Source organism: Saimiri boliviensis, chromosome 8 (assembly GCF_048565385.1).
Source record: "Saimiri boliviensis isolate mSaiBol1 chromosome 8, mSaiBol1.pri, whole genome shotgun sequence".
Taxonomy (NCBI): Eukaryota; Metazoa; Chordata; class Mammalia; order Primates; family Cebidae; genus Saimiri; species Saimiri boliviensis.
The window spans coordinates 65,613,561-65,629,989 of record NC_133456.1 but is presented as its reverse complement, the minus strand read 5'-3'; the positions used below and the strand labels follow the sequence as shown (position 1 = coordinate 65,629,989).

The following is a 16,429-nucleotide window of genomic DNA, read 5'->3' as shown; positions in this document are numbered from 1 at the left end:
AAAGACAAAACAAATTTGGAAGTTGAATGAAATGAAAGGCAAAAGTATTACCAACTATGACGGTTTTCATGTATAATATCTTATGTATCATTAATTCAAGAGGCAGTGTGTCTAATACATGCCATGGTAATAAATGCATTCCTAGTAATGATTAACTCCAACAAAGTTGACCAGTAGAGCCAGTAATATTAAAATGCACTAGTGCAAAGAAAATAGGAGTCACGTATGTCAGGCATAGAGAGAGGCGTGCTATACATAGGTCATTTCTTAAAACATTAAAGCATATATGTGACTTAGTAATACATCTCTCAATGTCTCTGACATTTTACAGATGGACAATAGAAGCTTGGAATTATTATCAACCTTGTTAGGACCTATTTTAAGTGCTGGAAACTAGAACCAAGTAACTAGCTGGAAATAATACTCTAGACCATACGTATTTTCTTTGGTTAATTTAGCAATATGTTTTCCCTCTCAGTGCATTGTACATCTAATTTGCTAATATAAATTTGTCTTGAATGTGTATTTTTTCAAAAAAAAAAAAGTCTCTGAAGAATGTTTCCCAGAAAATATTTTACAAATTGAAAATCAATTGAAAAACAATTTTACCTGAGTATTTTCCACCTCTGTTCCTCTTCACAAAGCAAACAGTTAACAATACTAGAGTGAGAAGCGCAATAGCACACATCAATCCAATAAACCAGCCTTGAGTGGAGATGTCATCATATAAGCCAGCATATTCTGTTGTAGAAAGAGAAGTCACAACACTGAACACTAGAAACAGTCTTTGATATTCTGTAACATTTGGGAAAATTAGACATCATTTTTAAACATACTAAATAGTATCAATTTTTAAAATAACCCCAAATAGAATGCAATTTGAAGGACATGTTAGTGGGAGAATAATGATAAATTTTTTCCTTCTTTATTTAAAAAGGAATTTCTTCGAGTTATATTTGATTCTGAGGATGAAAAACCAAAGAAGGATAGTGAAGGCTGATGAGGTTAAACTCAGAAACAGCAAGGAGCAAACAAAAGCACAAGCTGCCTTGGTTAGAAGCAGATGACCGTGGAACCTGGTGGTTTCTGTTTTGTTTTGTTTTGTTTTTCTTTTTAGTTTGTGTTATTAACATGTATTAATTAGCAGAAGATAATTTTAGGCAACGACTCTGCTACAAAAAAAAATAAAGGGTAAGTTGGACTATTGTGGAACAATGTTCATTTTGATCATTTAAAAATATTATATCAAAACAAACTGAAATAATGATTTTCATAACTAATATGCTCAGTGTTTATATGTTTAATATAGGACATATGCAATACTAAATATTCTACAGAACACAGATTGACTAAGACTTCCCCAAATATAATCTCATTTCTCACCTCTCCCTCTTGTCTCAATTACATCTTGAAAAATGCTATCGTTATCACCCCAATTCTTTGTCATGAGGCGAACTATATGTTCAGCTCCCGGCTCAAATACCTCTATTGGGTGAGTCTTTTGAGTAAGATTTACTCCTTCTGATATCTTCCCGATACCTTTACCTAAGAAATGTACACAGTGAAATCATGTGAATTGTCATCATGGAAAAACAGGACATAAAAAAGTTAAAAAATATTTTTATTTGAGGTGAATAAAAAAGTCACTTATACCATATTTTCTCAGATAGTTCTTGAATTACCAGGAGATCAAGAAAATCACCATTTCAACTTTCTTTTTTAATATAATAAAATTAACTAAATGAAGTGAACTCAATTCATGGCCATTTAAGATGAAATGGTACTGTAGATCTGCCTGGTCACATGAATGGTTCAAAACCATAGATTTAAAAAAATTATACAATATAATTTGCTGCAATCTGGATTTTCACAAACCTAATGGAAACTGAATATGGCCTTTTGACTTATAATTGACAACATATAACCTTATAATCTTAACTAACTATATATTACTTTTTTCCTTGTTTTTCTCCATAAACACTGATGAAATAGCATTACGATATGGTCATATATTAAATATTTGAAATTTATAGAAGCACAAACTATATGAAGTGCAGGCTTGTAGGTACATACATAAAGAATGGTTTTACTGACATTTTGAAAGCGATGTTAGAAGTTAATACTTTTCAAAAAATATTAATATGTCAATATGTTAATAGCAGAATCTCATGGCAGAACATAAAATACATCAAGTTTAATAAAAATATGTTAACTTCTGATCTTGCCACCAAATATCTAAAATATTTTTGCATGTGATCCATAGTTTTGCTGGAATCAACTCCATATAATAAATATAACCCAGAAAATGTTAGCAATGATATAAAATATGTTTCTTAATGAGACTACAAGGGGTTATGAAACTCTTAACTGGGTATGTGTTACAGATCAATATTTCATTTTGCATTTTCACTATAGAATAAAATTAATTATATAGTTACTAAATAACAAAACAGATTTTATGAATAATGACACCACGAGAGAAATAAGGTCAACTACACGAGCAAAGCTTTCAAGCATCATTGAAACAGAGTGCAGTCAATTTTGACCTTGGAAAACAGGGATATTAGTAAAACATTAAGTAGTGCAAGCTTTTGAAAAATAGAGTAAAGCAAGTGATTTATTCAAACCACTAATGACACAAAAATAACATTTCTGATTAAGGCCATCTTTGTCTCTCTTAAGATTATGGAATATGACGTACTTGAAAATCAAAGTGACAACTCAAAAACAATAAGAGAAAAATGCTTGTCAGTCAAATCCTATTTTTTGGACAAACACCAAATGACCTTGAAATAAGCTACATGGGCAGAGCAAGAAGAAAGATGCATAGTAGTAGATTCCAGTTTGCACAAGTGATCATTTTTAGAGTGCTTAGTGATAACAAGATGTATCTCCTCAGTGGAAATATGTATTTTTTTCAAAGATTATGTTGAACTCTAGTGGAAAAGGAGATTATATTTTTTTCCCCTGTACATATAGCAAGACATGCCTATAGAAGAGAAATCAGTGTCAACTGGGGAAGGGGGTAGTAGCTGGAATACTGAAAATGCAGATTCCTGAAAAAGAGCACAAACACACTAGTAAGAATCAGTTTTAAATTCCTGACATACACGACAGTGAAGAAATGACACGCAGCAAATTGGTTACATTTTTAGTTTGAAGAAAAGATGCTGCTTCAGTTATAAAATCAGATGAACAGCATTTTCATTCTCCAAAAACAATTTCTCAAGCATGAATGCAACCAAGCCCAAATTTTTCAACATATGTACTAGAATGTGTAACACTTGTAAGGCAATTCCGTGAATATTTTTTCTTAAATGCTTCAAATTGGCAAGAGTGGGATTAGCATTTTTCATGCACATTATGGTCTTGGCTTTATCAAAATAGCAACCAACTCCATGCCTTAAATTCTGTTTTTAAAAATATGGAAGTTGTATGTTTGAACTACTCCGTTCTGACTTGTCTTCTTTGTATTGGACACTTGATGTCAGTTTCAATGCTTGAGAAACAAGAACCTTATAATTACTGCAAAGTTTTCAATCCTATCTTTAAGTTTAACTTTTATGAGTAAGTACAGTCAGTGAAATAAGTTCTTCATTTCAGTTGGTGTTCAATTCATCCTTGGGAATACTTTTTGAGTTTTAGGGAAGGAATTATTTGAATTATATACTTTTCCCACATAAAAGGGGTTTTAAATATTTAAGGAATCTGAGAAGAGCATAAGTTTTTTATTAGATATAGTAGGCACAGTAAGAGGTAGAAACAAATCAATAACCATTCACACACAAACACAGTGATCATCTTCAATAAATAATAGGCAATTTTCTTTACGATTTTCGCCCCTTTGTGATGTTTCTTTCATTGATTCTACCATTTTTCGAATCTACAATTTGAGAAAGCAACCAGAACACAGTCTGACACATAGTATTAGGTTGGTGCAAAAGTAATTGCGGCTTTTGCCATTAAAAGTAGTAATTAAAAGCCACAATTACTTTTGCACCATCCTTAATACATGCTAGATAAACAACTCGATTTCCCTTTCTGCCACCTTCTACATCCTTCCTTTCTTCCCCCAATATCCTTCCATGCCTAAACAGCCTACACCCTACATAAATATCTCTTTGTTTAACTTATTAGTGTGTACATCAGTTTCTCTGATCTGATTTTCTGCAGAGGTCCTATTGATATCGCAGAAAGCTTAGCAAGAACCTTGCTAAAATCATAACTGGAGATGCAATTTGGGAAGGAAAATGATTAAAAGTATAAAAAAATAGAAGAGGGTAATTGAATTAGGAGAATTGTATTACAAGTGAAACCAAAGATTTATAAGCCATTTATTTGGCGTCAATCATTTGGACAGTAAAACAAAATTGACATACGAATCAATGTATATAGAGTCAAGGCAGGGAAGTGAGATGTATTAGATCTGTAATGTCTACCAATGCAAAAGCCAAATATTTTTCTGTATGGAAACATTTCTAAAAGAAAAATATGTCTTTACTAACCTTTTGAATAGCTTTGTGACCTTACATTCCTCTACTTTAATTCAGTAAAATTGTAGTTCCTGACCTTGTATACACTAAGCTATAATTTGATTGGTATTGTGCAGAAATCCATAAATTGAGTCAATGTGAACTTTACAAACAATATTAATAAATTCTGCCTTTATGTTACTGGAAAACAGAAGGTTAGACAGATCGAGATCACAATCATTTCTAATTTACAATGACTAGTACAGTGTTTTCCTTTCAGGGAAACTGTTCAAAAAGATGCAGCCTCTTTTTAAAGCTTCTGTTAAAAAGAGAAGCCTCTTGTACTTACTCCCTTCTCCTAAGGTGGAGCTTTCCTCAGTGATCGGTTTTCCACAACCCTTTGAAGTGCAAGCCCTCAAGTAGAATTTGTACCTGGTAGTTGCATTGAGGTTTGAGAGATGCCAGCTGGGCTTTGATGGAGTTGTGATGTTGATATCATTTAATTCTCCAATCTCATAGGTGTCATTTACTAAAGTAATAAACATGAACAACAGCTCAAATGTAGTATTTAAACTTCAAAGTTGCGTTCTTCATTATTTTTGTTTCTCCTTATACTTGTGGCATGTAAAAAAATCTTAATGATTTATAACCATCAACTCATTTAATACTATGAGGTACATACAACTGCTATGACTATATCATGCATGACAAAACAGAGGTCTAGCAAGAATAAGTGCCTTGCTCCAATTTTGAGTCTGTAAATTTGCAAACTGAATTTGAATCCAAACCATGCCCTTTTGACTCCAGAGAAACATCCTTAATCCCTGAGCTATATCGGAGACAACTGTTCCAGCTTCATAATACCTATTAATAATAATGGATTTTCCCCCATTATTATATTTCCATTGTATCTTTGACTTAAGTGCTTGTAATTTCCTTTTGGAAGAATAATTCAGAAGATGATTTATTTATGTCTTCTATGGTTTCTAGTTTAACATATGACACTAAATAGCTACTCAATACACAGAGAATCAATAAATGAAGGAATATATTAAATATTTAAGTATATCTACTGTGTACTAAGTACTATGTAAGGTGCTAATTGTAAAAAGCTGGATCAGATAGCTTCTTTTAAAGAATATGTAGGCCGGGCAAGGTGGCTTATGCCTGTAATACCAGCACTTTGGGAGGCCAAGGTGGGCAGATCATGAGTTCAGGAATTCGAGGTCAGCCTGCCCAACATGCTGAAACTCTGTCTCTACTAAAAAAAAAAATACAAAAATTAGCTGGGCATGGTGGCAGGTGCCTGTAATCCCAGCTACTCGGGAGACTGAGACAGGATAATCCCTTGAACCCGGGAGGGAGGTAGAGGTTTCAGTGAGCCCCAATTGCGCCACTGCACTCCAGCCTGGATGACAAGAGTGAAACTCCACCTCAAATAAACAAATAAATAAAGAATAAAGAATTTGTAACCCAGCACAGACATAAGATTTGTGTAAGAGCATGGAGTGTTATAAGATTATTGTAACAATAGTCCAAGAGATGAAATACATCTAAGATAGTGCAGCTGTTAGTGGCAAGAAAAAATATAGAATAAATCCTCTTGACTCTCAGTCCAAGATGACATAGAGGTTAAAAAATGCATTTATTATTGACATAAAATACTTCTTTTGGCCCATAAAATGCAATTCAATCAATGAAAAGATAAAGTAGGCTAGGGGTGGTGGCTCATGCCTATAATCCCAGCACTTTGGGAGGCCAAGGTGGGCGGATCATGAGGTCAAGAGATCCAGACCATCCTGACCAACATGCTGAAACCCTGTCTCTACTAAAAATACAAAAATTAGCTAGGTGTGGTGGCATGTGCCTGTAGTCCCAGCTACTCAGGAGGCTGAGGCAGGTGAATCACTTGGACCTGGGAGGCAGAGGTTGTAGTGAGCCAAGATCATACCATTGCACTACAGTCTAGGTGACAGAGGGAGACTCCATCTCAAAAAAAGAAGAAAAAAAAGAAGAAGAAGAAGAAAAAACTAGGCATCCAAACATTGGAAAGAAGGAGCTGAAATCGTCACTGTTTTAGAGTTTTTGAAAACATAATTGTGAATCACCACAAGGTTAATTGAAAACCTACTACAATCAAAATAATAATTTAGGAGAGTATACATAGAGCTCTCATACAATTGCAACAATTTAGAACATCTAATCGCTATAAGAAAAAGATAAACTACCTAAAATGTTTTGATCACTTAATGTTAATAGAGAACAAAATAATTTTATATTATTTTAAAGTCCACATATCAAGCAGTTCGATAATCATTACCATTGTTAATATTTTAACTTCTATGTTCTAAGAACTTATTTTTAAATAAACTTAAATGTTATGTACAGATCAACTTGAAGGTTGGAATTTAATAAGTTGAGTTTCTCATTATTAGGATAAAAAAATCTTCAAATATTTCTTCAGTTCTTACAACTTTTTTGAAAACCAGTTTGTGGAAAGATCTCAACACCTAGAATTGGACTCATCTTGCTTTGCATTATTGCTTAACACTTATTTTACTACTTGACTCTATGTGAGTATACTCCATACATTTCAGTTCTCTTATTTATAAAATAGTGATAGTATTTATCTAATAGATTTCTTATTTTAATGATGCAATGCAAAAAGAAACAGTACTGATCCCGCTACAGAGCAAGCACTCAAATATGCTAAAATCTACTTCTGTTGGGATTATGCCTGTAAATATTTAAACATATATGCTAATTTCACCAGAAACCATCAGAAGCTAAAGCAAATATGTGACCTGGATTGCTGGAAGTCTTGAGCTCATGTGAAAGTGGCACAACAGGGATATGATGAAGTTGACTTTTGTAAGCAGTGTATGCTGGGTCTCTGTTGTTCTGGTGTTTTGAGAATTCATGTCTTCAAAGTCTAAAATTTTCATGATGAGATGGTGCTAAAATTTTCTATAACATCAATTTCCTAATTTCCGTTTTAAGATGATGCTTAGACTTGAGGACTGTTCGAAATGGGAAGTGCTACTGTTAAAAATGACCTGATTTTATTTAAATACATACACAATACTCCAGTTGCACAGCAGTATGTGGGCTGAGACCATTCTGAGTAATGATCCAAAGACAATTATTTAGTCTTATCAATATCATCTCCATGAGACAGTGAGCAACCCATAGAGAATTTGATAAACACAAGTATATTTAGGGTTGAATCTGGAAGCATGTATCTGAGGCAGAAGAAGTAGTGGGGAAGGTAGCTGTACTTTTAATCTCCATCACATCACTTAATAACTCTCTTACATGTTTCTTACTTCTCCAAACATCTTACATACAAATATTAAATCCATGTTTTGTGTACCCATTAGCACACTGCTTTTTTTCTAAAATGGGTAAGCAAACCTTTCTTAAAAGGGACAGATGGTAAACATTTAGTGTTTGTAGGCCACGTAGTCTCTGTTGATTTGACTCAACTTTGTTATTCCAGGGAAAAAGCAGCTGTAGACAATACATAAATAAGTGGACATGGCCATGTCGTAATAAAAAATTATTTATAAAAACAAGCAGCAGGCCGAACTTGGCCTGTAAGCCAGTTTACAAACCCCTGGGCTACAAGGAAGAATGGCAGCTTACAAACCATGGGCGTAAGTGATCATTAGACTCCCAATGTAGCTATCAGAATACTCAACCAAAAAATGAAATGTTAACAAGTTAATTCCAATCCAAGTTTCTACTTACTTATCTGATATTGCAAAAGATAGCCAGTTAAGTTTCCATTTAATTTCTTAGGTAGTCCCCAGGATAAAGTGGCTGTATCTTTATCAACTTTGATGACCTTCAGAAAAGTTGGCTGTTCAGGTACTACAAAACACAAGACCAAAAATAAACTTCCATAAATTAGTAAAATTTTTTAAAAGCCCTATTACATTACAAATTTTACAGAAATTGACAAGCTAAGTCATCTGAAGTGAATATTAATTAACTACTAATCAGGAAGAATGTGTATTTATTTTATTTTTTTGAGACGGAGTCTCTGGATGTGTACTACCATGTCCAACTAATTTTTTTTTTTTTTTTTTTTTTGAGACAGTCTCACTCCGTCACCAGGTGCCAGGCTGGAGTGTGGTGGTGCGGCCTTGGCTCACTGCAACCTCTGCCTCCTGGGTAGAAGCAATTCTCCTGCCTCAGCCTCCCAGGTAGCTGGGACTACAGGTGCGTGCCACCACACCCAGCGAATTTTTTGTGTGTTTTTAGTAGAGATGGGGTTTCATGATGTTGGCCAGCATGGTCTCGATCTCTTGACCTTGTGATCTGCCCGCCTTGGTCTACCAAAGTGCTAGGATTACAGGCATGAGCCACCGCTTTTAGTAGAGACAGGGTTTCATCATGTTGGCCAGGCTGGTTTGGAACTCCTGACCTCAAGTGATTCACTTGCCTTGGCCTCCCAAAGTGCTGGGATTACAAGCATGAGCCACCATGCCCAGCTATAAGGAAGAATGTTTGATATGGCCATGGATCACCTCCATTTTTGACATGACTCTATATCATTATCCTCTCACCTCCTTCTGGTGTTTGAAATACATAAGGCTCACTTTCAGGACCAGCTCCTTTAGAGTTATAGGCTAAGACCGTTAAGTGAAATTCACTAAAGGCATCTAAGGAGGGAACCATTCCAGAGTTTCTTTGTCCTGAAAATTTTAGAATGTTCACTTCTTTGGGATGTGTTCTTCCATCCAACAGACTTTTTGTTTTCCACCAATTTATCTGCAATGAAAACAAAAATCTTTTAAAGTATCCATTGTGGTGGCAGATTCTCTTTGGGTTCTTCTGAAATCAGTTCTTTTTTATTCTCAGGAAAGATATCAATTCAACAATAAGAAGAAAAAACATGATAAAAACCTGGTAGCCTTTCAGACGTCCATGTACTCTGTCCTTTGGAATTGTTGACCAGGTAACCTTAACTAATGTACTGTTTATAACGTCCACCCCATGGATCACTGGAGCTGTATCAGGATCTGTTAATCATATAAGATTGGTTAGTTTTCAATAACCTGCAAATGTGATTATTAGGATCCTTTTCAAAAGGTGATTTTCATAGTGTTTCATCTGGAGAAAGCACTTTCATGAAACCCATTCCAAATGGAACCAAGAGAGTGTCTCATGATAGAGAAGTTTCTCAGCTTAAGTAGTTTCCCCAAAGAAGAGGACAGCCTGTATCACATTGAGAAACGTAGCTCTCCAGATAGATAAAATGTGGGCAAATAAAACCAGAAACTATTCTGTGGGCATCTTGCCTTTGGAAGCAAGTGAACTAAACTAGTAATATAAATAAAATTAGTTGAGAATTTTATTAATCAAATATTAATAAAAGCCAACATTTAAGCATATGCTATGTGCCAGGCACTGTTCTAAGAGCGTTACCTGAATTGGTAAGTCAATATGAAGTGGATATTATCTCTATTCTAATGGAGTTCTTACTACAGAGGAATAACCAAATACAGAGCCGTCAAGACTAATACTATCTTAATTCACATGTGATATGTGTTTTGTGTCCTTTTAATTAGATAGACGATTTAGACAGTAGGTGGGGAATGAGTTGGCTATTTCTCATTCTCAACCTTCTTCTGTATTTGGATCAAATGATTGCTTTAGATGCTGGAAAGGCAATGAGAATAACCCCTAATATTCACAGCATCAGCAATACAGAATATAGTTTTTTTTTCTTTTTCCAATAAACTATTTGCAGCAGTTACCATGGTATCAGAATCTGTGTGTGTGTGTGTGTGTGTGTGTGTGTGTGTGTGTGTGTGTGTATAATTCTATATACAAATCTGGGTGTATATCTCATTAATATTAGCAAAGCTCCAGACATGCTACTGAAGCCCAGGGAATGACAGCAAGTGACTGTTAGAGGATCCTTAACAAATAAGGGCAAATGTACTTGAAAAATCTTATGACAGTTATGCTGCTTGAAATGCCAGGTCTCTGACTTTCAATGTAGAGACAGCTTTATAGAAAACTGAATAAAATTGAAACTTCCACATACTTCCTTGGTACTCTATACTGATCAGCTGTCCTGCAGTCAATCCTAAGATAGAAATAATATGTAATATTTCTTTTTATCTCCCACAGCTAGTACATCCTCTTTGGATGCAGTAGTTGTTCACAAACATTTGTTGATAGAAGTATAATATATTTGAGAAAAGAGTTATTAACGTGCTTAGCAGTTTTAAGGGCATCACTTACAGTCTTCTCCAGAATAGAGAGTCACTGACTGAGGATCAGGCCCAGATCCTAGTTGATTGATAGCCTGGACTTTGACATCATAAGGGGCATAGACAGCAGGCGTCATCACCCGCAACGTGTGGTTTGTGACTGTTTCTTCTTCCCACTCCACTGGGGCTCCCTGTGGCTTCCAGGTCACTCTGTACTCTAGGCCTGGTCCATTCTGCTCCATGGATTTCAAAGGCTAAAACAGAAGACATGACTCATCCAGTCTGATCTCAGATGTGTTGACTCAGAGGTGGTGGTGAACCACCCTAAGTGGTATAAGGGACAATGCAATGAAAGGATCATTTGTTGAGAAATAAGCCCCTTAACAAAGAACAGAAGGGGCAAGGGCTGAGCAAGCAGGAAGGCCACCAGCCTTCCCTTCCCTCTTCTTCTCATGAAGTAGCCCACAAGGAAAAAGTCTCTAGAAAAGCGGTTCTTAACTTGGGGTCTAGGAACCTCTAGATGGAGTACATGCATATCCTTCAAAGGATTTGAGAAGCTGATTATATTGTTAGTATGACTTTTTGTGTGTAATTTTCTAGAAAAAGAGCCTGTACTTCCAATATGTTTACAAAAGAGCCTGTATTTCCAACATATTTTCAAAGAGATCTATGAACCAAGAAAGGTTATAACCATTAATCTAGAAAACAGAAAGACTGTTGTCCTACCTTAATTCCATTTTTAAATATTTGTTGAACATTTTTATTTCTATTTAACTGAGAAATAAAAATTGTATATATTTATTATGTACAACATGTTTTGAAATATGTATACATTTGTGGAATGGCTAAATTGAGCTATGCAAAATATATGTTATTTTATATACTTATTTTTTATGATGAGAACACTTAAAACATATTCTCTTAACAATTTTCAAGAATACAATAAATTGTTATCAACTATAGTCATGTTGTATAATATTTCATTTAATTCCACTTAATTTCATTTTAAAGCAAGTAAATCTTCTTATTACACTTGTAATATAAATAATAAAACCTAGATCCATTAGGAGTTAACTACCTTGGATGTGATTATATAACCAGGTAATTAAAGATGTTCCTAGTTTCCAACATTAGTGGGATTTTGGGCTTTTGGTTTGGTTTTTGGTGTCCTTTAAGTTAGAAATGTGTCATTTTATTGAACAAAGTTAAAAATTCACATACATTTGCTTAAGAACAATGGAAACTCTCAAGCAAAAATTATCCTGATATAGATATTTAATTAATGGGGTTGCAGTGGACTCTTTTTTCCTGTTTTGCAAGTAGAACATTCAAACTATATGAGTGAGTCATGACCCACTTAACATATGAAAAGTGAATGTTTGCAGGCAAAGCTAAGTTCAAAGCCTAGTTCCACCATTAAGTTAAATTGTAATGTTACTTTAAATTGAATCCTGTTTAATGTTAAATGTAAAATAGAAACAAATGAACAAAAATTAGGGAAGTCCAGTCTGTTCCCAGTGTTCATCTTCAGTGTTAATTCTTTCGGGAAAGATCAGCTTTTTAAAAAAACAAATTATGTCTCTCTTATCATTATTATATAGATAGGAATTATTTTGAATCAATCCCTGAGAGGTGGGGGTCTGCTAATTCATTCACAATACTATCTGCTTGTCAACCTGGGACACACCTGCAGACTAACTCCCTTCCGTAGGATGATCCATACAGAACAATACTCAGTGAATGAATGTTCTTAAACTTCAGTGGCTGTGTCAGTAGTGATTAGATCTCTGATATGTCAAGATAATAGGAGACACCATGGGACATACTGGGAATGTAACTGTCAGCCTAGATCCAAATCCTGTGACTACTTTCTTCCTCTAGTCAATTAATTACTAAATTACATGTCATTTGCTCCTCTAAGACAAATTATAAATTGCTTTCTTAGTATAGTCTCATTCTTACAAGAAGATAGCATTAGTAATCAATCTTGTGTATCTTCGGGGGGAAAAATGACTTATGAGTGAGAGGAGCAGTTAAAAAACTGAGTATTTCTGGCCTTTTTTCCATGTGACTCAGCATATGGCATCTGGTTGAGGTCATTAAACTTTGAGATTCCCAGCTTCTCTGTATGACATATAAGACTGACACCATCAAGGGACTACAGCCCTCCCAAAGGACTAGTGAGGATTAATGAGCTAATGCTACTGGAACATGATGTTTTTCTGAGGAACTGACCTGCAAATACACAGTATTATTGATATCTAACCAACTATATTATCTACCTTATGAAAATTTCTATGGGACTTAAGGGAGGCTAAGACAAATATATTCTAAAAGACTAACATCTTTTTAGACTATAAATTAAGTAATTATCGAGGCAATATAGTGGTAACTATTTATGGCCACAAATTCAAAGAAAGAAATAATATTCTTGAATATGTTTCATTTCTATGTACTACCAATATACTTTTTAAATTTCCACATCTTAAATTCATAAAACTTAATTTCACTGAAGTGGAAATAAAAGCTAAGTTTGATCTAAAAATTATTAACTAAATATTTTGCAGATATGAGCCATGTGATTGTGTAATGAGTACAAAGACCAACATATGAGCATAAAAACAAACGACACTTGGTGCATTGTAAAATTCTTCTAAGAATTATACCTGGAATGAGTTGTGGAAATAAATTAGTATATTTCGGCATACATTAAAAATGTTCTATATTTACACAAAATTTTATAAATTCAATGTTGGAGGCCTATTATTCATCAGAAGGGTTGAATTGTAATTTCCTTTTAGGTAGGCCAATATACTTGTCGTGAAATATAGCCAAGTAGTAGAGGGAAAATAAAATTCCCCACCGTTATGGTAGAAATTTGGAAATGACCCTAGAATAATTAAACTTACCAGCGTAGACGTACATTTTTATGCAAAATTCAAATGGTGAAGTTTATTTAATAACATTTAACAGAGATATGTAAAGGAGGAAAAATTCAGGTTTGGAGTCCAAAGATCCTCATGTAGAAATCCTAGCTTTGTGAATTTCTGGTTTTATGGTGATGGGCAAGACATTCATTATCCTAGATGCCATCTCCAGATCTGGAATAAGGCATTCATAATGCTGTCTTCACAAGATTATCCTCAGAATTCTTAGAAAGGAGAATACAAAATGTCTATTGGTGTTTAATAAGTGGTGAATATTCTTTGGGTGGGGCCATCAGTTTGATATGCATAATATCTAGTGGATTATACTAAATTAATAAAAGATTTTAGTATTTTTTGAATGGAAGAAAATCTAGAATACTGTTAATTAAACCATTAATAATTTGAAACTTTTGGTAATGTATTACAGCTAAATCAATCCGCATAATCTTTCCTAAATTGTTGACCAGTGTTAAACTTGGTTTCATAAGGTGATTCTAATCACAATGATCTTTAAAATTTACAATGAGGATGACTCACAAATTCATTTCATTTCCAAATCTTATCTATGTTCTTAAAAAAATTGTGCTATCATTGTACTTAGCATGCAGATCTAAGCGGAATTAAAAAGAGCACAAAGAAATACATAACATGTTAGAGAATACACACCTCCCACTTTATAATCATTTCCTTGGGTTGAGAGGCTTGAACCCTTATGTTTTGTGGATTCCTATCTGGAGCTGAAAAATTTAAAACATTAACATCATTTTTCCTATTTTATGGTAATCCATAGGTAAGTCATCACATCACAACTTCCCCCCGCAAAAAAAAACCCCGCAGATAATTAAATAATTTTGATTGTACTTATTAATTACTACCTAACCCAGTTCCTAAAGAGATTTAAGGCAGCTTTTAAACATATATTTTATTTAAAGGAGTAAAATAGTCTTCTTGGAGTGAAATAACTATTATCCAATGGAGAGTAGATGGTTTACTATATATGTCTTAATTTTAAACCTGCTTTCAAAATTTTTAAAGCTGCTTTTTAAAAATTCTAAACCTGCTTTAAAAATATGTTTTCATTTAAAACTGCTTTACTTTTTCTATTAGAATTGTCAATAGAAACATATGTTGTGAATATTTGCCTTTACGAGAATAAACACTGTGTATTAACATTAACGGCCAAATTTTAAGAACATCAAATTGAACAAAACCTGTAATGTAGCCATGAATATTTTTAGATGAATTTTTTATTAGAAATAGCTAAGTATGGAGTTTAGTGCAAAGACTGACATATACTAAAATCACACAAGTGTTAATTTCTATCTGATTCAGTTATACCTTGACTTGCTTTTTCTCAGTCAGTCCAAAAAGGAAATTATATCCTAGAGCATTTATTTCAGCCAAGGAAAAGTAAAATATCATGGTATGACAACACTGATGATCAACAGCAATTCAGTGACACAAATTTTAGCACTGTCATTCTTGAGATTTTTTAAAAAGCATCTTGGAAATTTAGATTGATGTTGAAACACAAGAAAATACATGAATGCATAACAAACTAATAATGTTAGATGCATATAAATTGAACTTCAATTTACAACTAACTTGATGGTATCTGGTTAAACTTCGTATTTAGACATCAGAAATTACTGAAAGTAATTTTTTTCATGTCACTTCCTTAATTTCCTGCTTCTATCAAACTCTTATGTAATGCTTTTGAGACTGATGTGCCTTGAATATTTTGTGTGCTGTTTGTAGAACTTTTAAAGCTATTTGGAGAAATCTAAAATCCTATATTACTCTCTCAGTCTTTTTTGTTAGATGGTCAAAGATGGAGACAAACGAAAATATTTTTTTAGAAACCTGATGTGAGAACGTTCATACCTGCTGGTGGTGTTTCATGATGGTCTGATGGCTGGCTAGGTTGACTTCTCCCTACTTCATTCATGGCTATGACCCTGAACTGGTATCTCACAAATGGAGCCAAAGGTAAGATGACTGTGGTTTTCTTTCCTTGGACTCTAGTCAGTTCCTCCCACCTTCCAAGCTCTTCTTTGTTTCCTTCAAATTCAACAATATACTCTGGCAGTGCAAACAGGGAAAAAACATTAGAATATACGGAGTGTGGATAAGCTATACCAAAATTTATACCTAATATTAAAAGATCAAAAGAATGTTATAAGAAGAATAATCCACTAAGGATAGTTAAAAAATGGCTTCACTATTAATTTTGGCTATCTAGAGTAATGAAAACATTATCCCAAGTCCTCTTACCGCTAATATTGCTATTGTGGTCATCTCCAGCTTCCCAGGTCAGCCGAACACTCCTGTTCTGTCTTTCAGACAAGTGAAGGTTTTCTGGTGGATCCGGAACATCTAATTAATAAAGGAAGAGAATGTAGATATTAGCCTTTGTTTACCCGATTCCCTTCTTCAGACACATTGCCAGCCACTCTGAAACAGAGCAGGTACCACCCTCCTAGGGACCTGGGGAGCCCCTCGCATATGGAAGTGAAAGGTGGAGTTTCTTCAAGGGTAATTCAGGCACCTAGCTGGCCCTAAGAAGTAAATAAACAACTGAGAACACATGGATACAGGAAGGGGAACATCACACACTGGTGCCTGTTGGCGGGTGGGGAGCTAGGGGAGGGATAGCATTAGGAGAAATACCTAATGTGGATGACTGGTTGATGGGTGAAGCAACCCATGACATGTGTATACCTATGTAACTAACCTGCATGTTCTACACATGTACCCCAGAACTTAAAGTGTAATAATAATTAAAAAAAAAGACGTAAATAAA

The 16,429-nt window shown here is 34.3% G+C and overlaps 1 protein-coding gene across 10 annotated transcripts in view; it reads right to left on the bottom strand.

The window, feature by feature from the left end:
* The window catches only part of CHL1 (cell adhesion molecule L1 like), a 199,479-nt gene that overhangs the window by 9,130 nt on the left and 173,920 nt on the right, over window positions 1-16,429 (bottom strand). For 9 of the 10 annotated variants that reach the window (XM_039477594.2, XM_039477596.2, XM_074404566.1 and 6 more), the window contains 10 exons: window positions 15,901-16,002; window positions 15,511-15,708; window positions 14,293-14,363; window positions 10,731-10,953; window positions 9,384-9,499; window positions 9,044-9,248; window positions 8,223-8,345; window positions 4,822-5,001; window positions 1,384-1,545; window positions 610-741 (listed from right to left, as the gene is read on the bottom strand). In XM_039477594.2, coding sequence (XP_039333528.1) covers window positions 610-741; window positions 1,384-1,545; window positions 4,822-5,001; window positions 8,223-8,345; window positions 9,044-9,248; window positions 9,384-9,499; window positions 10,731-10,953; window positions 14,293-14,363; window positions 15,511-15,708; window positions 15,901-16,002 — 1,512 coding nt within the window. The remainder of the gene's footprint in view (window positions 1-609; window positions 742-1,383; window positions 1,546-4,821; window positions 5,002-8,222; window positions 8,346-9,043; window positions 9,249-9,383; window positions 9,500-10,730; window positions 10,954-14,292; window positions 14,364-15,510; window positions 15,709-15,900; window positions 16,003-16,429) is intronic. The other variant, XM_074404569.1, reaches the window with a different exon arrangement.